At 39.5% G+C, this 20,792-nt stretch overlaps 1 protein-coding gene across 1 annotated transcript; it reads right to left on the bottom strand.

Annotated features, from left to right (window-relative positions):
* Positions 1–4,029: 4,029 nt before the first annotated feature.
* Positions 4,030–10,733, bottom strand: CCNG2 (cyclin G2). The gene is made up of 8 exons (XM_063458700.1): positions 10,471–10,733; positions 9,126–9,271; positions 8,626–8,763; positions 8,205–8,455; positions 7,781–7,859; positions 7,061–7,159; positions 6,170–6,375; positions 4,030–5,812 (listed from the first exon to the last, which is right to left on the bottom strand). Exons 2-8 carry the CDS (start codon positions 9,261–9,263, stop codon positions 5,677–5,679), a joined length of 1,047 nt encoding a protein of 348 aa, XP_063314770.1. The 5' UTR covers positions 9,264–9,271; positions 10,471–10,733; the 3' UTR covers positions 4,030–5,676.
* Positions 10,734–20,792: the final 10,059 nt, after the last annotated feature.

The following is a 20,792-nucleotide window of genomic DNA, read 5'->3' as shown; positions in this document are numbered from 1 at the left end:
AAAGAGGCCCCAGGGCAAGTGGGCCGCAAATATATCCATTGTGGGCCACAAGTATGACATGCTTGAAGTAGAGGCTTATTAGTTATGTGCTGTTTGAATGTATGCGGGTGTTTCTTTATATACATATATTTACTTTTGCAGGTACAGCCTTATCTTATCTGATTGCATTTTGTAGGACTGTACCTTTAAAAAAAAAATGCATTTCACTTTGTAGCTCCTCACGCAGTCAGGATCCTTGCTCCATGCCTAGCAACTGTTACTTAGTAATGAGACCCACCTCAATGGAAATCTCATGTGAGGCAATGGCTCTGGAAACCACAGTTGGAGACACTGATGTTTGGTTGGTGCAGGGTCTGGTTTATAGTGGAAGGGGTAATAAACTATTTTACAAAAGTGTTAGTTTAGGAGTTTTGCACTAGTAACACAGCCATGGTGCAGGATCCGCCACATGGATAGTTAATCAGAATTAAATGTCTTTTAATCCACATCCAGATAAATCTATCTTCTTCAATAAATATATGATTCCACAGGTAAATCTCCCAATGGGCGATTAATGCTGGTGTGGATTAAAAGACATTTGATTACGAATAACTTGTCTGAAACTAATTTTTGCGCAAGCCTAGATGTTCAGGTCAAAGATTAAGGGTCGGTGGGGGTAGTGGAAACCATTCTTTGATCTTCTGTTTGCTTTGACAAGGGTATAATCAGAGTACAGTCTTACCAAATGTGGAAAACCATCCCTCTTGGACTTCTACAAGGCCAACATCTGTCGATAGTGGAAAGTGCTCTGATACAGAGCTAGGTTAGGGATCTCTACCAGAACTCTACTAATTTATATGCCACTTCCATATACCCGAATGAGAAAGAGCAACTCAAACATTGTATCCCAGTCAGCATTCTGTGTACATTTCCCCTTTGCTACATGAAAGGCCTGGGGAACCTCATTGTAGATACTCACACTGCCTCTGACATGAAGAGGCAACAAGGGGAACCGAACCCACCAGACACACTGACTCAAAAGGAGTAGCCATCCAATATAAACAATGAGGTCTCTGGATTTTACAGAGCGCTGTATCTAGTCACATGTGAATTTAAATAAAAACATTTCCTATCCCCGGTTATTGAATATTCTGTTCATTACTGAGTGCTAATATACATTTCTGGCAGACTATAAGGCCTAGCATACCGTAGTTTTTTGTTTTTTTTTGCTTATATGTAATTTACATCACAGAAACTGGTCTAGCTTGTCTTTATACACGTAAACATCTATATATAATGTTCTATTCATTATATTAAAATCAGGTTTGGGCAGTATACATATTAACATCTCTCATCCTTTAAAATTCCAAATTGATTATATCATTGTGAGATGAAATCTAGTTACTAAAAATAACCCATAATTGATGGAATTAAAAAAAAAAAAAAAAAACTGCATAGGTTTAAAAAATTTAAATTAAAAAAAAAAGCCTATTCTCCTCCCACCAGTAAACCTACAGTCACTAAATGCTTTTTTCCCTTAATAGTGTAAAACAGAGCATTAGAAGATAGGGATTTGGGATAGTGCGCAAATAATTATTTTCACTGCTTTTTATTGTACGTACTGGGGCTGATGTGTACTATGGTCATTGCTGCCACCCAGGAATAGTGGGAGTCTGAGCACAGGACTTATTTTTGTGAATTTTCACGCGCTTTAAAAGTACAGTTTTTATTTATTTTGATCTGATTTTCTTCTCGTGTGATTGCATGTCATTTCCCCGGCTTCCTGTATTTCATCCCGACTGTCCACCAATGGCCATGCTCTAGTGATTCTCTATGAGAGAGAATCTCACAATGCTTGCCCAAGTACTCAACCTAAGTTATACTACAAATACGGAATTCAGATGCTAGAACTTACATACCAAACCACACACACACACTACCTCATTACATTAGGTATCATATAGTGTCATGTTTATCAAATATAAAGAGACAGATAAACTCAAATACTTACAGAGCTATGTGTTCTCTTTCTATAACTTTCTAGGGAGGTTGATTAACAGGGACTGGAGGGAAAGTGGTGAACAGTGGGTAGTGAGGCTGACTGATCGGGACTGGCAAGGAAGGGGTTAACCATGGGTAGTAAAGTTTGCTTACATGTACTGGCAGGGCCTTAACAGTGGGTAGTGAGGATGGCTGGCAGTGGAGGGTGGTAACAGTGGGTAGGGAGGTTGGCTGACAGGGACTGGAGGAGAATGTATTACAGGGAGTGAGGGGAGCACATATGGGCTCTAGCTACAGTGCTGCAACCATTCCTTTCACTAGACAAGACATGCCTCTTTTTATTGGCCACAAAAGGTAAGTTTCTTTCAGAGACTGGGAAATGTGAGAAGGGGTGGCAAAGGAATGTTTCGGGACACTACTAAAAAGGACTTTCCTAGAATAGGTGTCTACATATGAAACACAGGCACCTGGTGTACATTCTAAACAGCAGATTAAGCAATCATATCCATACCACAAAGACAGACAACATTGGAAAAATAATGGGGATGCATTGGGTTTGCAAGTGCTTATAGTATACTTAAAAGGAAAACAAACACATAACGTACTTTAGCTTGATGTGCGTTGTGTCCTTTGTTCATTTTACAAAAATAAATCTCTATTTCAATAGAAGCCAACCTTGTTACACCCAGTGGTGTATCCTGGTTTTGTGTTGCCCTAGGCAGAACAAAACTCAGGTGCCCCCTCCCCCCCCCCTGCGCGCCACCCCCACCCAACCTTTACCCCGCCCCGCATTCTAAACACACACACACACACACATTCACTGACAGATACGCATACACTAGCTAACAGAAACACACACACACTAATAGACAAACTCACACACGCTAACAGACTCGCGCACACTCGCTAACAGACACACACACACACTCACTCGCTAACAGACACACACACACACACACTCACACTCACTAACAGACACTCACATTAACACTTTTTTTTTTTTTTTTTTTTTTACTTTAACCCCCCCAGCCTCCTTACCTTTGGGAATGCTGGGGGGGGCTTCTTTTTTCCCTGGTGGTCCAGTGGCTTTTTTTTTTTTACTTTAACCCCCCCAGCCTCCTTACCTTTGGGAATGCTGGGGGGGGCCTTCTTTTTTCCCTGGTGGTCCAGTGGCTGCTGGGCGGGCGGGCGGCGAGGGAGCACTCCCCCTGAGCTGTCTGCTCAGCTCCCTCGCGAGCCGCACAGTGAGGCTGGGAGGCGGAGCCGGAATATGACGTCATATTCCGGCTCCCAGCCTCACTGTGCGGCGCGCGAGGGAGCTGAGCAGACAGCTCAGGGGGAGTGCTCCCTCGCCGCCCACCCAGCAGCAGCCCAGCATGTCTGTTAGCCGCAAGGCTAACAAGACATTTGCCTTGGGCATTTGGGGGGCGGCTTTTTTTGCCGCCCCCTGGAAAATGCCGCCCAAGGCAAATGCCTTGTTTGCCTCGCGGCTAATACGCCCCTGGTTACACCCCTAAACTGATGAGTTACTTCTTGGTTGTGTAGCTCAGGAAAGCAAAACTCAAGAGGCAGCGATAGTCCATAGTACCTGCATTGCAAAGTCTCCACATAGAGCTGCATTGGGAAGTCTGTGATTAGAGTCAAAGCAAATCTTACCTGTAAAAGAAGTGAAGTGCTTGCAAAGGCATCAGACAAGACATCTGCAAGCAGTATTTAGACATACCCCTAATGAAAGAAATAAAACGCATGCATGTTTTTATATGTACTAAATAGTGATTTTTGAGTAGTGAATTGTACAGCTAAATCCATTTATTTCAGTTATGTGCATGAAGTGAGAGCAAGACCCAATTGTTTTAAACTGTTGCTATCCGTATAATCACCCCAATTTATGATTTCAAACCATCCTGTTTGATAATATGAATGGAAAGACTTAATTTAATAGCCGAATATCATTTCCAGATGCAGAGTTGTTCTGGATGTCTTCCTTGTTTTGTACACTCATGCCCGTCAACCCTTCCCCAGGTATAAAATTAAACACACACACACAGATTTCCAAATAAAATATTTAATTGGTTAAGACTGTTGTAGAAAGGCACCCAACAGCCTGATATGCAATAGAATCCAAATGGAATAAATTAATATCTACATGACATTTAACAAAAACACTACATACATGTAAAAAAAATACATTTTTTTTTCTCTGCATTTTGGTTTTATACATTTTTCTGTACATTTTTTGTAATTTACATTTTTTTCTGTACATTTTCTTTTTATCCAACAAAACTGTACAAACAATAATACTTACAGCACCACATCTATATTACAAGCACCTCTAGGTTAGTCACATTTGTTTCTGTTTAATGTGTTCACTAATCACAGTTGGTACCAAAAATACTTAGAAATTAAAGCATTTTCACAAGGCCACATCTTGCAACAATTAAAAACAATGCTGTTTTTGAGTTTGCTTTCTAAGCCCTTGAGTGTAAAAGGGGTTTGTGATATATTGCACATGGATAGACAATTTGGAAGGGTCTCCAGTCACTTGTAAAAAGACAAGCAAGCCTATATAAAAACGTGCTAATTAACTGTAACATGGATGGCCAGCCATGCCCCCCACCCAAAGATGACCAGATTATAGATCATATTATACCCTTATAGCAACCCTTTAGGTTTGTTGAACATCCATTGAAATATATTCACAAACCTCTGGAATGCCAAGTTAGTCGTCATCTGTCTAGAACACTGGAAGGACTGGTAACACACCAGACTAAGAAGCAGTAGTTTCTCTAGCTACTATTATCCTCCCTAGAATAGGACTGAGTGAGAAAGCTATGCATATGTATCCACCTAGTTTGGCAATTAAACCGGAAGTTTGTCATATCTGTATACAGATTTTCCATTGTGCTTTTTCATATAAAGGAAAAAAAAGGTTAGAAAAATTGCACAGTAAGAACTTATTAGTGTAAATAGGCATTAACTGAGTATTTGCTGATATGTCCTTTAGCTTCTAAAATGCAGCACTTTGGTAACGTCTGCTTTGTTTAGGTGTTTCCAAAAAACACCATTAGACTCCACAGCAAAATATACCACCAAGGTAGGCAATCATCACATTATCTTTACTTGGTACTTACAAATTCAAGGTTGTTTAACATAATAGCCATGCATATGAAGATTTTTTTTTTTTGTTCATTATAAGAGTTTAAACATTAAACTTCTTAGAAAGGAATGTAGCTAATGATAACTTTAAACAGTACTGCAAATTCAACAAAAGCATCCATCTTGAATATGAGGAAGAGGCAGCCAAACAAATGGGAACTTTTGTATAATAAAATAACTTTTTTTCATTTAAACTGCTAAAAGTATTTTTTTTAAATAAATTTCAAAAAAGCCACATAACTAGCGAGTAGTTTTACATTTCCAAAAAAAAAGTGCATAGCCCAACAGATGAAATAAGTTAACCTTTTGTAAGAAAACTGCTTTTTTGAATTTAAAACAAACAAACAAAAAAAAAAACATAGCAATATATTTGCAACAGTATTTAAACTTTGTTTAGATTTAAAAAACCCATTGGCAAACCGTAAGAGTTAAAAGGTTTGAAAAGTGAGCTACGCAGCTACCATTTCTTCCACATCTTCATACAATACACACACAAAATTAAGACTACTTGGCATGCATACAATTATTTTCCACCCTTTGTTACAAAGGGTAAAGGTGACGTGTGCGACGCTTCAGTTTTGGCTTGTGATCAAAGAAGAAAGATGCCTCAAGATCACTGGGAGGCGATGTGCCTAGTGAATCTTCACTGCTACTCATATCTTCACACGAGTCCTCACTAATATTAGGGGGGGAAAAAAATGATATAAGTAAGAAATATAAAATACAAGTACACATACAGAAAGTATAAAATCAGAACATACACTTAATCCCCCCAACACAGTTGAGATGACAAATACTACTTTTAAGGTCTGGCTAGTAGCATTGACTACAAATGTGAAGCTTTGCTTCAGATAGAAATCTATAAACAAAAACGTTTGATCTGTTGATGTTAACCCCTTAAGGACCAAACTTCTGGAATAAAAGGGAATCATGACATGTCACACATGTCATGTGTCCTTAAGGGGTTAAGGGGAAAAAAAAAAAGTGTTAAAAAATAAATTACAAAAAATAAAAAAATAAAAACTTGTTTTACCTCTCACTCTCATTCATGCAGCCACACTCAGGAATAGTAGGCAGTTCCGGAACACTATAGTAACTGTTGTGAAGGTTCTGAGCAGTGCGTCTGGACACAATCCACACAAGTTTCTTATGATCAGGCTTGCAGCATTCAGGAGATGAATAATCTGCCAGGCATTTAGATACCAGCTCCCTCCAGTACAACATATCAGCATCATTAACCTGAAATGAACATTCATAGAAAAATTTACAAAAAATAAATTGTATAACCATCTCATGGTAAACGATTTACATAGAAAATAATGCAATGAGTGATTAACAATAAGCCAGTTCTGAATTGTAGTTAATTATAATGGCAAAAATAGCCAAGATGTGACTACAGTCAAGGTGAGAAATTCCTCAAAAATCAACCATTTTTGCCTAAATATCATTTGGATTTTAATATTGTACCTAGTGTATAACTACATGGGTTAAGTATAGAATGACACGATTATCATGAATTTTGTCAATGGAGAGATCATTTGTAGTATCACCACAAATTTCAGTAAGTTGTTACCTTTTGTAGAAACCTTACAATGTATAAATAAGGAATAAGCATTGTAGTGATGCCTTCTCCACACCAAATGTGGGTGGGATCATAACTACAATTACCTTAGCAAATCAATGCAGCAGAACAGGAAAGTGCTTTGCTGTTTATCAGAGATGTCGAACTCATAGCCATAGGGAATACATACATACACACTTAAAATGTATATTACACACATTTGAGGGTGTGGATTTTATATCTGGCCTTCTCTAGTCAACCTTTTGTATCTTTCAGTAAACCACTTAACTAGGTACCATCTGTCACGTCTCTATCATTGTTGCCTTGTGCATTTCATTACTAGGGCATACCAATTGCCCTTACCTTTGAGTGTTTTTGGACACGCAGAGCAATTTCAAACAGTTCCAGTGACTTTAAGGTTTCCACTTCAATAGTCAAAAGGCACAGGGCTAATACTGAGGGCTAAAGGGGAAAAAGAAAAAATACACATTTAATATACACTACAGCACACAGCTTCACTTCTAATAGAGCATACAGGATGTTCATTTGCATTGGAGTTGTAAATTCTGGGAGAATTGGGGAAACTTTGTTTTTAAATTACTGTGACACAATGCTACTTTTTCCCCAGAGGTGACATGCATTATTTTTCTAAGGGTGCATAGATACCACCCCTAAAAGCCTTGCAAATGGAAACAGTGCAGTTTGCAAGAAATGTCACAGGTTACATTTTGCAAATTCCAAGCAATGGATTGGCAGGCTGGTCATAAGCGCCATGTGTGCTTAATATTTCTGTATGAGAAGCAACTGATTGGACACAGGTCAGACTTTATGGCTCCAGCAGAGGATTGGGCTGCAGTGAGAAGACTGCCCCAGCTCTAAGTTTAAGACTTTATTTTTTCCTTCCTTTCTTAATAATTGGAGTTTTCCCGTTTAGAAGATTATTTTCACATTTCTCCACCAATGTCATGCAAAAGGAGCAGCAACAACATGCATTCTGCAGGTTCCTATATGTACATACATTGGTACAGTAAAGCACTCTATTCTTACATCACCAGAAATAAGGTAAAGACACAAAATACACACCTTTGCTTTGGAAAAAATAAGTCGGCAGTTGCAGGCTTTTAGCTGAGCTTCCAATTTCTCAAGATTCAATAGTTCTTTCCTGCAGTGGTTTAAAAGGAGTTTTCATTATATTACACAATTATAATTAGCACAAAGCTACCAAAAACCAAAAAAATAAATAAAAAATATATATAAACCCAAACAAATTTGTTTTGCAATTTTATCCACACACTTCTTTAGGAGGACAGCTTGCAATCCTTATAATATCACACATTTACTTAAGGTAGGCAAAATGAGAACAATAGTGGTTTCACAGAAGGCAAAAAAAAAAAAAACAAGAGAAATGTGACATGCCATTTGCCTAGCTTATTAAAAAGGTTCTTTATCATCAAAGCTGCACCAACGCAATCAAAAAAGTTTCAAGAGTTAGGATGCATACACTCACCTCTCAGAGGAATGGCACAGGACTATTGTGTGGTACAAGTGCAAAAACGTTAAGGCAGTGGTAGCTTGAAATTCAAAGTGCAGTTTTTCAGAGATTATCTTCTCCATTCGTTTCAAGTCTGACACAGTGCATTTACATTGGCTGATACGAATGATATCATGGACGGATGGAATATTGCATTCTTCTTCAACAACCTGAGCAGCCAGCAGAAAGCAGCAGACCCCAATGCAGGACAAGTGCTTAGGTTTCACCTACAAAAAAAAAAAAAAAAAAAGGAGAGAGAAGACAAAATGGCATCAGTAAAATAGAGCCAATGCCAAAATATGCAATGAGGTTCTTAATAAGGCAGAATAAAAACTAATCCCACCAAATGCACAGATTCTTTATTTAAAAAAAAAAAAAAAAAATTCAATACATTTACCTTCATTATTGCCAAGAAACGGTCCAGTATGTTTACAGACAGTACAAAGGTTTCCATACTAAGGGCAAAAAAGTTTGTTAGACTCCAGAGATCTTCAACCTTCCCATTTCTCAATCTTGGACAGATAGTATGGTCATTCTACAAGAGGAAAAAAAATAAAAATTAGCAAATTGTACAAGTAAATAAATTATTTTTGGCAACTAGACTGTATAGATTGCCTTCTAACTGTAATGATCAACTAAGCACACAGTTTCCATAGGACAATAATCCTTACAATGAATTGAGCGCATTGATTAGCTATAATTTTCAATTAAATGTTATTATACAAATATAGCAACAGCAGATACATAACAGTATGACAAAACAACGACCACATGATTATAAAGAAAAAAGTTACATTAAGCAATGGAAATTAGATTCCTATAAATCTATGAAGACGTTTGCTAGGGTTTAATAGAATAGGTTTCCACATGAATAAAACATTATACCATAGTTCTCACCTCTGCTGTGGATTCTATGAGAATCAAGCCCTTCTCCTTAGGCTGGTACTTATATTCTTGCTCCAGATAGACATTCAGTTGTTTCAGAAGCTTGAAGGCCTCATTACTGGTGTTATCCATGGCTACCAAATCCTTCATCTTGAAAACTAAGACAAAGGACCAAAAATAGGGAGAATAAACAACCTATAACCTTTTCACTTTTTTCTGTAAGCAGTGATCAGCTGATATGTGGGTGTGTTTGTCAGTCTGAGCAGAATTAGCTTCCTACAAGGAGGAGAGAGGGGAGGGGCTCAGACATTCAGCCTAGCCCCACTTTGTTTTTCCATCAGGATAGTGGTTAAAAGTCACGTCTACACAGTACAAGGAAGCTGTCCTAAGGGGAGGATTAGGGGATTTTTTGTTTACTCGAGAATAGATCAGCTGATTTAGAACTAGCCCAAAGCCCTTTCCCTACATAAACAAATGAAAAACACCTACTAAAGCAAAATAGAGTGTCTTTAAGTACCACGAACTCTTAGGAAGAGTGATACCACCCTTAATTAAGCTATATAGGGAAACTTGTGTACTTTAAAGTATTTAATGGCAATTACATTCCCCAATCGATTGGATTTCTGTACCAGACTAATAACAAAAAAACCTTATAGTTCAAACCCTGTGCATAGTTTTGTCTAAGTAAACAGGAGTACAGCATACAGAGATCATTTGCAAAGAAAATGTCTAGTTATTTCTGCTACAAAAAGAGGCCTACACTGTACCTCTTGTTTTAGGAGAAAGGTACATACTTCAGAGAGAGAGAGATATAGATATAATATATATTGATATCTATATCTCCATCAAATTACAAAGCACTGTATCTCTGTATTAGGAGAGATGTACAGTCTTCATATACAAAAAAACAGAACCAATTTTTACAAAAAAACAAACAAACAGTAAAAAAAAAAAAAAACAAACACACCTTAAAACCATACAAAGCAAAGCCATTAGAGAGCATTGGAGGAGGACCAATGACTGAATATATATAGGGCAATGTCCACAGTTGGGGCTATATGTTATATCATTATTATTATTGTGCTTATTATCCATAGCGCTTTACAAAATTATAAGAGGAGGAATCTTTACTATAAATAGGACAGTTACAAGAAAATTTACAGGAACAATAGGTTGGAGAGGACCCTGCTCAGACAAGCTTACAGTCTATAGTTGGTGGGGTGTAAAACACACACACATATATATATATATATATATATATATATATATCAGCCATGATACATGTTGTGTTATTAGGGTTCTGTACCAGATCACAGAGAGCATATCACACCGTTCTAGAATACAGCCTGTGTCCTACCTGTTTTGTTCCTTAGTGTCTGTACATAGGGGCTGCTGCTGCCAGGCTGTGGGTGCTCTCACTCCAGTGCCATGGTGACCCAATAGCCAGGTATAACGGGTTCAGATAATGTACAGTGCTGGGCACATCGCCTCCCGGCACCGCTTATTGCTGCATTGATGGGATATTATATGCTGCCCTCACAGAGCTGGCCGGGTACGAATCGCTGCCCTCTCCGCTCAATTCCTATAGCTTTGGACTGTTTTTGTTTCTGAGCCTTCAACGCCCAGCTACCCCAGACGTCACTGGGCGCAGAGATTCACATCAGGCACAACAACAAAAAAAGAAAGTAGCGCCAGTAGTAAAATAGTCCCAAAGAATGTCGGAGAAAACAGCGCCAGCGACGTTTTAAGCGACAAACTAGCAGCCGCGGGCGGGCTCTACGAGACGTGAAGCGGGAGTTATTTGGTTTATAACGGACCGGTAAAGAAAGGGAGAATAAACGAAGCGGCGGAGGAATATGTCAGAGAACCGTCTTACGTCAGTGGGTTTTAACAAGTGCCCCTCCCACAGGCTGTCAAGTTCAGTTTGAAAAGGCCGCCCGAATTTTTCTGAACGCTGATTGGCTGGATGAGATAAGCGGCAGGCGATTGGACAGTAGCAAGATGAGAAGTCTAGGATTGGCTGTTATGGAAGCGGCGTTGCTGATTGGTCGGCTGTGCCTTGTTGCTAGACAGATTTAATGCCCTGGCTTTTGTACGAGTGTTTTGCAGAGATATTAGTGCGCATGCGCTATTGTGTATGGCTGTATATCACCTCTGCACCTGGGCTCCTTGTTTACACCTGGGAGTGCTGTCATAGCAACCCCTGAGCCCTGAGGTTACATTTACATTAAAATAAATCATACACTGAGCCGCCCCCATTGTATAGAACGTACAGAGTTCCTGTGGCTTCCATCACAGAATGCATGATAAAAGTAAAGCCTTGCAACACTTCAAATACATTGGGATTAATTTACTAAACCAAGGTTGTTTTTTTTAGGTTCACTAGTGTTCTAGTAATGCATTTATTGCAATTTGTGTTTCTTACTTTTTTAATTTACTGTACAAAGAAGGAATAAAGAAAAATAAACATACATCTACAATTATAAAGCTCCGACATATTCCGCAGTGATGTACAGCGTGGCCCATAAGTCCCTAGCCATCCAGCACACAGATACACTGGATACATAAGATATATGGATGGGTAGGGACTTACGGGCCACCCTGTACAATTAGTAAAAAGAAAATGCAAAATAAACAGACCGATACAAAGGGTAGAGGTCCATGATACGGCATATGGTCAGGGAGAGGACGCTGGGAACATTTTTTGCACAGGCTGCCGATAGCCTAAGGCCAATCCTGGACATACACACTGACAAAGACAGACTTAGAGTGAGAGACTGTCTTAAGCAGAATGAAACTAACAACATGACACCTTTAATTTCACAAATGTCACTACATTATATTTGCCACTTTCCATCATATTTGTGCTATATCAATAAATGTTGCCATTTGTACCTCGTAATTCAAAATTGCCAGATCTCCCCATTTACTGCATTTCACCCCATATTTACGGTTGTGTGAAACACCTCATGAACAGACTGGGACAGATTAGGACAATACTGTGGACCGGGCAGTTAAAGGTAGAGTAGCCCAATAGAAGGGGCTGGGCCTGAAAAGGGGCAATAAATGTCATCACCAGTGCAAACATGCCCCCATAATGAGTATGTTAGCCCTGCCCGTAAGCTGACATCTAGCCATTAAAGCTCTTTTATACAAAGTGCTTAGCTAGATTGCCCATGAGCTTACAATCTAAAGTGTGCGCTTACAATTTAGTGGTATTACTAGGGGCTGTAGAAATTGTATGTGTATAGGGCCTCTGGAGTATGTGTCTAGGGGGTGTAGCCAGTGACTTGGTTATTTGGTCTGCACCTTCGGTAACCTAATCTCCCCACCGGCCCATGAACGTTAAGAGCTCCCTCTTTTGGTCAGTGCTACTCTACATGGACTGGCAGGGGAGATCCTTTGATCTCTGGCAGCTCTCATTAGTCAGCCAGGAACAAGAGTATTCTATGCAAAGAGGTTCATTCTTTGGCTGAGAGAGCCCAGCTGATGCTGCCAGCCAGTGAATAAACTATAGTATCGCCTCTGCCAAAGATGGATGCTACTTAGCCTCCATTCTGTGAGGCGATGCTCCCAGCAAGACTGTTTCTAATATGGTTTGTTTCCTGACCGGGAAATGGCACCAGGGTTACTCTGGCATTATAATCACTACAGCTGGCATGGGTTTTTTAATAGCATAATCCGTTTACAGGATGTATTTATTTGGATATGTTATGTGGATTTTACCATGCAACCAGCCACCATTACCTGCACAGTATTCATCTTGCTCCAGACAATTAAACTGCAAACATAACTACCATCACAATAACAAGATTCATACAGCTCCCATCACCCACACACCATGCATAAATCTACTATCACCAAAACAGCATTCAAGTAGCTCTCATTATCTAAGCAGCATGAAATACTTCACCCACCATCACTCACACAATTTTTCAGGGCCAGAATAACACCAAGAAGTTGTACTAATTTAGGCATAGGTAACAAATGTTGTAAGAAATGTATGGCATAATTTAAATAATATTCACCCATCGCTGATAAATTAATTTTTTTAATTAAAATCTTTGTGCTGACCTTGTTCATAAATACCCAAATACAAGATATTTGACCAGACACCCAGACCACTTCAGCTCATTGAGGTGGACTGGGTGCCGTGTCCCTTTTGCACTTAGTGGTGCAATGTAAAACATTGCCGTTCCAGAGAAACTGCAATGTTTACATTGCAGCACTAAGTCTGCCCGACGCTCTGCACGAGGACCTCCAGCGTCAGATTTACCCCCATAGGAAAGCATTGATTCAGTGGCTTACTATGGGGAGGTCTAATGCGTGCACTGCATTTGTCACGCTTGTGCATTAGACCCCACTCGTCGAGGGATGGAAGAGGGGGCGGAGCTTTGACCCAGCACCGAGGGACATCAGCGCTGGGATCAGGTAAGTAAACAAAGTGTTTTTAACCCTTTATTTACCAGGTAGGAGGGGCGGGAGGGAGGGGGGAGGCAGAGGGATCGGTAGTGCCAGGAATACAGCTTTGTATTCCTGGCACTACAGTATCCCTTTAAAGCCACTGACAGATGAAGTGAATAACATTGATTACCGGTATATTGTTACAATGGCACCAGTCAAGGGATGGGATATATGAGGCAGCAAGTGAACAATCAGTTCTTTAATATCATGTCATATATCATAATCGAGAACAGTTGAACCCCTTGGGGTAAATGTGCCTCCAGGAGCCTCATGGCACCATAACAACTTAATTCAAATGAAGTTGTTTTGGTGCCTGTAGTGTCCCTTTAATGATGGCCATGACAGAGAAGTGTTAGAACACACAGTGCATCACAGTGTGCTGTGTAAGGGGCTACGTAGCCGCAGACCTGTCAGAGTGCCCATGATGAACCCTGTCCACCTCTGAAAGCTCCTTAACCCCTTAAAGACGGCGGACGTTCTATGCCGTCCTTTTTCGGACTGTCCTAAATGCCCAAGGTATTACAAATGGGGTATCTCCAGTGTTTTTTAATAGCCACTTAGTTATAAACACTGGCCAAACTTAGTGTTAATATTTGTTTGTGAGTGAAAAATACAAAAAACGAATTTGAACGCCTATTTTGGCCAGTGTTTGTGACTAAGTGGCTACTAAAAAAGACTGGACATACCCCATTTGCAATACCTTGGGTTGTCTACTATTGCAAATGGTATCATGGGGGTAATTTTCATTCCTGGGCTACCATACGGTCTTAAAGGCAACGTAACCAATCTGGCGAATTTCAATGTAAAAAAACAGAAACGCAAGCCTTATATTTGACTCTGTAACTTTTGAAAACACCATAAAACCTGTACATGAGGGGTACTGTTATACTATGTAGACTTCGCTGAACACAAATATTAGTGTTTAAAAACAGTAAAGCTTATCACAACAATTATATCGTCCGTGTAAGTGCCATTTGTGTGTGAAAAATGCGAAAAATGTCACTTTTACTGACGATATCATCGTTGTAATACATTTTACTGTTTTGAAACACTAATATTTGTGTTCAGCAAAGTCTTCCGAGTAAAACAGTACCCCCCATGTACAGGTTTTATGGTGTCTTGGAAAGTTACAGGGTTTAATATAGTGCTAGCAAATTAAATTCCCTTGACTTTTGGCCTGGGTTGTCAGGCAGGTCCCACAAATTGTAATTAATAAAATTACCTAATTATGTAAAATTATTATATAAATATGTACGTAGAATTATTATATATATATACGTGTGTATATATATATATATGTGTATATATTTATAATTTTTTTAAATAATTTTTATTTATATATAGGTATATATATAGTGATATTTATACATATATACTTATGTATATAGATATATATATTATTTCGTTCTACATTTATTTTCATATCAATATATATATATTAATTTTAAAATACAGTTAGAACGAAATTACACATATATATTTTTTATTTTTTTATTTTTTATAATTTTTTTATTTTATTTTTAAACGTATTTACATATTTATTTATATTATATTATATATAAATATATATAGAATGATAATTATATATAGATTTAATCAATATCATTGTACGTGTATTTTGATATTAATATATATATATAATTATATATATATATATTAAAATACACTTAGTATATGTATATTTATGTGTATGTATGTGTATATATATACTTAGATCATATATATAATAAGTATATAAATTATCTAAGTATATATAATTACATTTTAAACTGTTTTAACATGTCTTAATTTTTATTTCAGGCAGAAGTGGGAGTACCTGTCATTACAGGCATTCCCCCTGCTGGCACTGCCTTGGACGGCTATGCCGTCCATGTGATCGCGAGGTCACATGGCCCAGGGAGGCCGAAACGGACAGTCTCCCTAGGCTGCCAGGTGGATCGCCGGTGTGGGATCGCCGGTGACCGGGTAAGTAAATAGGACGGCGGGGACGTGCTATGCCGCCCCTCCCCCCCCCCCCCGCGTTTAGAGTCGGGTCCCCAAGGACAGCATAGCACGCCCGCCATCCTTAAGAGGTTTAATAAGGACATGAGTGTTAGAACTGGACCATGGAACAATGGACTTGTCTGCTCTGATGAATTACTTTTCCTTTTCGATCAGATGGATGGCCTGATACATGTGCGTCGTTTCTGTTGAAGAGATGGCAGCAGGATGCACTATGGGAAAAGGGCAGGCTGGCAGAGGCATTGCTATGCTCTGAGCAATGTTCTACTGGGAAACCTTGTGTCCTGCCATTCATGTGGATGTTACTTTGACATATACCACTTACCTACATGTAACCTCTTTAGGCATTGGTGTTCCCTGATGGCAGGAGCCTCTTTCAACTGGATAATGCACCCTGCCACACTGCAAACATTGTTCAGGAATGGTTTGAGGAACATGATTAAGAGTTCAAAGCGTTGCCTTGGCCTCCAAATTCCTCAGATCTCAATCAGATTGAGCATTCGTGGCATGTGCTTGGACAACAAATCTGATCTATGGAGGCAGGACTTAAAGGATCTTCTGCTCATGCATTGGTACCAGATACCCCAGGACACGTTCAGAGGTCATGTGGAGTCTATGCCTAAACGCATCTCAGCTGTTTTGGCAGTTCAAGGTGTATATACATATTAGAAAGGTGGTTTAAATGTTGTGGCTGATCATTGTGCATAGGCTTGCTGTTTTATACAAAAATTAAATGCTAGTTAGGAATCTAATGATTTATATTAATAGCCTGCTATGTATTTTTAAATATAATGAACATTGTAGTAAAGTGGTTTACACTTCCTTAAAATGTCATGGAAACTCATCACGTAACACCTGACGCACCTTGTCTGATGACTTGCTATTTAGAAGGCACCAAAAGGTAAATTTGTGTCATCTTGTCCCTGTCTCTCCTATCATGACATCAGCATGTTGGGTGTCTAGGAAGATATGAATCACAATGAAAAAGTATGTGAACTTGTGTTACATTCCAAGGTATGTGCTAAAAATACCATACAAAACATGTTACAATATAAATGAGTCATATGTATGAAATTTAAAGTAAACAAAATGGAAACTCCTACAAAATGTTAGTGTTGAATTTTATCTGTAATTGTTTAGCAAATTTAGAAAAATATGTAAGAGTTCACCGAATTGCCTTCAGGCACTTAAAGGGAACCATGAGTACCATTTTTTTGGTACTATAGGTTACTTTCTATCGCTATTAGCGATATTATTATAATAATAATAATATTATTATTATTATTATTAATATTATTCACCTCGTTTTCACCTACAGTGCTGACGTCATCCGTAAACTCTGCAAGATTTGTTTGCAGGACAGTTTTACTTGGTTATGGAGACAGAAGTGTGCCTAGCGATTGTCAGAAAGACTGCCACTAAAGGCTTGCTTAAGTCTTTAATGTAAATATTGCTGTTTTTTTTACACAGCTGTTTAAACATTTATCAATGATTTACATTATGATTTACATTAAAGGGTTAAAAGTACAGGGCCACTGTACAGAGACCATTTCGGTGAGATTAACTAGCCTAGCTGAATTTAGTGGTCCTTTAAATTTACATCCAATGGAAGACCTGAAAGATAGGAGCAAACAATAATCCCCATTAAATCAAAGTGTTTTCATTCAGAGTTGCTCTGAATTTAGCTAGAAATTAAATCATAGCCAGTGATCAGAAAAGGCACTAATGGCAGCAAATCAATATCAGATTCCTGTTCTTTCTAAAATGTCAAATTCCTAGAAAATTAAAGGTAGGTTTATTCCATAACGTTTACATATAAAAGGTTTTCTAAGCTTGCTCTTTTATATAAACTGAACTTTAGATGAGACATAGTTATTCCCTAAAGTGTAAACTGTTAGGAATTCTAATTCAGCCTAAAATTTTAAATGCGCTTTAAATACACATAGAATTCTTGACAGATCACACATTAGTCAATGACCGTGCGGCTGTGTATATAACGAATACCATGGCAACAATGCAATTAGAGCTTTATGTATCTTTTAATTACACATATTTCATATTAGTGCTACAGTTAGGGCAAGAAGTAGATTTATTTTAGTTATATATATATATATATCGGTTTGCCCTAGAATGGTGGAAGTTCTCTCACCTAGACAGAAGCTGCCCACAAAGAGGCAGTTTTGGCACCGAAATCACTTCATATTAATATACATGTATATTGCAGGCACTGGCCCTCAAGTTCTTGGCCAAACTGATTTCAAGTGGTGTCACCAAACCCAGGGACTCCCAAGTCTAACCCCCTGCTCAGCTATTGCTAATATTCATTAGCAGCAGGGCCGGCGCATCCTATTGGCGACGTAAGCAGTCGCCTAGGGCGCCAATTAGGAAGGAGCGACACCAGGAGTGCCGACCCCTCAAATGCTGCAGCTGCCTGAGCGCTCTATAGAGAGCCTCTGGCGGCAGCAGCACTGCCCAGGCCAGCGCATCCATTAGGGCGCACCATCCCGGGGGTGCAAGATATGAGGGAACGGCAGGAGGGAAGCGCACAACATTCCCTCCTGCCAGTCCCTCAGTGTAGCGTGGCCGAGCTCCGCTTTGGTCCGCGGTACAGGAGCATCCGTTTCCTGTCAGCCTGGCCGGGTACAGGAAACAGAAGCTCCTGTACCGCAGACCGGATCTGGATACGCTACAATAGAGGTAGGGGAGTGAGAGAGTCCACTAAGGGCGGGAGGGGGGGTGGAGGAGAGACCACTATCGGAGGGAGAGGGGGTGGAGGAGAGACCACTATGGGAGGGAGAGGGGGTGGAGGAGAGACCACTATGGAATGGTGGGGGTGAGGAGAGACCACTAAGGGAGGGAGGGGGGGGTGAGGAAAGACCACTAAGGGACGGAGGGAGGGGTATGAGGAGAGACCACTAAGGTTTGGGGGTGAGGAGCGACCACTAAGGGAGGAAGGGGGGGTTGGGGGTGCTATGCAAATGCTAATAATAATAATAAAATATGTCTAACAAACACACACATATTTAAATAACACAAATATATGTAAAACACCATCTAAACAGAGCCTAGTGTTCTCATTAGAAACACCACCATGGATAACAGTAGTGCAATGCCACTCTGACATTTCTACATTGCCATAGCAAGCTCACCATTTCAAACTCCACATTTCAACAGTAAGATTTTAATTATAAATTAATGGGATTCATGGGTGAACTTGATGGACGTTAGTCTTTTTTCAACCTACACTACGATGTAACGACAATGTAACAATGGTTTTGAAATACTGTGTTTTAGATTTAAACCATGCCATGTCCTTTTTATTCTGCAGCTCCAGAGAGTGATCAGAGGAAATTTTACATTGTCACTGAATAGTTATTTACAACTGAACTCCAAAGTTGAGCAACAAGACAGCGTGTGTAGTTTAGTTCCAATTCAATGACATAGTAAGTAATGAGAAGCTTTACAACAGAGGCTGAATAGGAACTCACTGTGTATCTGTCATTTTCTAGTGCAGGGGTCAGCAACCTATAGCAGTAGAGGTGCTGTTGCATGTCCCACAAGAGTCAAACAGGATCTGGCCTACCAGGAGTCTCAGTGGAACTTCCACTATCTTCTATGGAAACCGAGAGGTGCTTGTATGTGGTGAGGGGCAATCTTCAATTTAGATATTGCAGTACTTAGGGGATCACTTCCTCCCAGCACTTGTGAACAGGAATCCGCAGTGGAGTAGAGCAGCCTGCAGCAGCTATCACAAATCCTGTCCTTGACCAATACCTTGACAGCCCGGTCCCCACTGGACCACAGGGAAGTCACCCACACTGCTAGATATACACAGAGCTGCTGAAAGCCTCACCCCCATACAGATAATACAAACAACCCACATGCAAACACACACACAGTCCCCACTCCCCACAAACACAACACCACTGACAATCCACACACGCACAGAACCCCACAAGTAGTCTCTCACAAATACCACAAGCAGCCCAACACATAAACATCACCAAACACACAATGTAACATAACATATCATGCAGAATAAACCAAAAAAGATGTGCAGCGCTTCTTATTATGAAAAAATGCTGTTGCGGTTATTGGCAAAACAGCAAAGTTTCGACTGTATGTCTTTATCAATTGAGTGTTACTGTTTTGCCAATAAAGGGATCTAATTTTTTTCATAATAATGAGTCATTGACATCTTTTTTGTTTATTACGTGATATGTGTCCAAGAAGGCAGAGCTGGAGTCATTGCACCCTTAAGAAAAATAAAAGTAAGTGCTCGCTCATACCATTGCTATTCATAACAATTCCACAAGCAGCCCCATGCACAGCAAACATTCATAAATATCATACACAATGCCACAAACTGCTCATGTATAATATATACACACAAATAGAACGTTACAAAGCAAGTGCAGCACCCATGAATAACACAAGCACAATACGGCAACATGAACATCTCAATTTTAAAAAATAAATAAAAAATAAGACCAGCAAGGGACTTCAAGATCTTGTTTTGGCACAGTACTTCTAAAAGGTTGCCTACCCCTGCTCTAGTGGTTGTTAGTGGCTTTCATGTGTAAAGTATTGAGTGTCTCAAATTACAAGTCTTGCCGTCTGTGACATTCCACTGACTTCTAATCTGCAAGAATAGATATTTGAACCCAGTGGCTTCACCCATCTGGTCTCACTTCAGATGCCTTGTGTATTTTGCAAATGTTTGGTATTCCTTTGTTTAGAAAATTGACACAGCAAATGCTTGAAGTCCGCTATATTGTATAGGACATATTCAGTAGTGAACAATGTAGAAAAACCATTTAACTTTTTCAAAAAAATATAATATGTGCTGTATACAAAAAGTGCATCTTAGTTTACAATGTCAGGTGTTATAGCAGTTTAGTACCCTCTAGCCATTGTTTTGTAAGGTGTGCCGACTATCACATGTGCACAAGTCACTATCAGCTAGGCTTTCCTACAGCAGTCCAAAATGACAGTATACAACATATATCCACCAGACCCGGATTACCCATTAGGTAGCTGCCTACAGCCTGTGGCCCTGTCTGCACCTGAAGCTCTGGCTCTGATTTTAAGTCGGCACCGGGTTTGAGCCTTTAGGGAGATAAAACATTTCCCTTTCCAGCATTTCAAGCCCTCTTTACATCGAGGGAGCATGTGGTCTGCACCTCTGTAGGATACAGATTATTTTAAGAGCTC

Source organism: Pelobates fuscus, chromosome 6 (assembly GCF_036172605.1).
Source record: "Pelobates fuscus isolate aPelFus1 chromosome 6, aPelFus1.pri, whole genome shotgun sequence".
Classification (NCBI taxonomy): Eukaryota; Metazoa; Chordata; class Amphibia; order Anura; family Pelobatidae; genus Pelobates; species Pelobates fuscus.
Note: the sequence above shows the minus strand (reverse complement) of the source record. Positions and strands in the feature narration are given on the sequence as shown.

Bases quoted from the DNA above. Each gene is read 5' to 3' on its own strand.
- CCNG2 (XM_063458700.1), bottom strand. From the start codon at position 9,263: ATGAAGGATTTGGTAGCCATGGATAACACCAGTAATGAGGCCTTCAAG. The intron at 8,764-9,125 runs GTGAGAACTATG...TTCCTCTTGTAG, and splicing joins TCATAGAATCCACAGCAGAG to AATGACCATACTATCTGTCC. The intron at 6,376-7,060 runs GTAAGGGCAATT...TGTTCATTTCAG, and splicing joins GTGTCCAAAAACACTCAAAG to GTTAATGATGCTGATATGTT.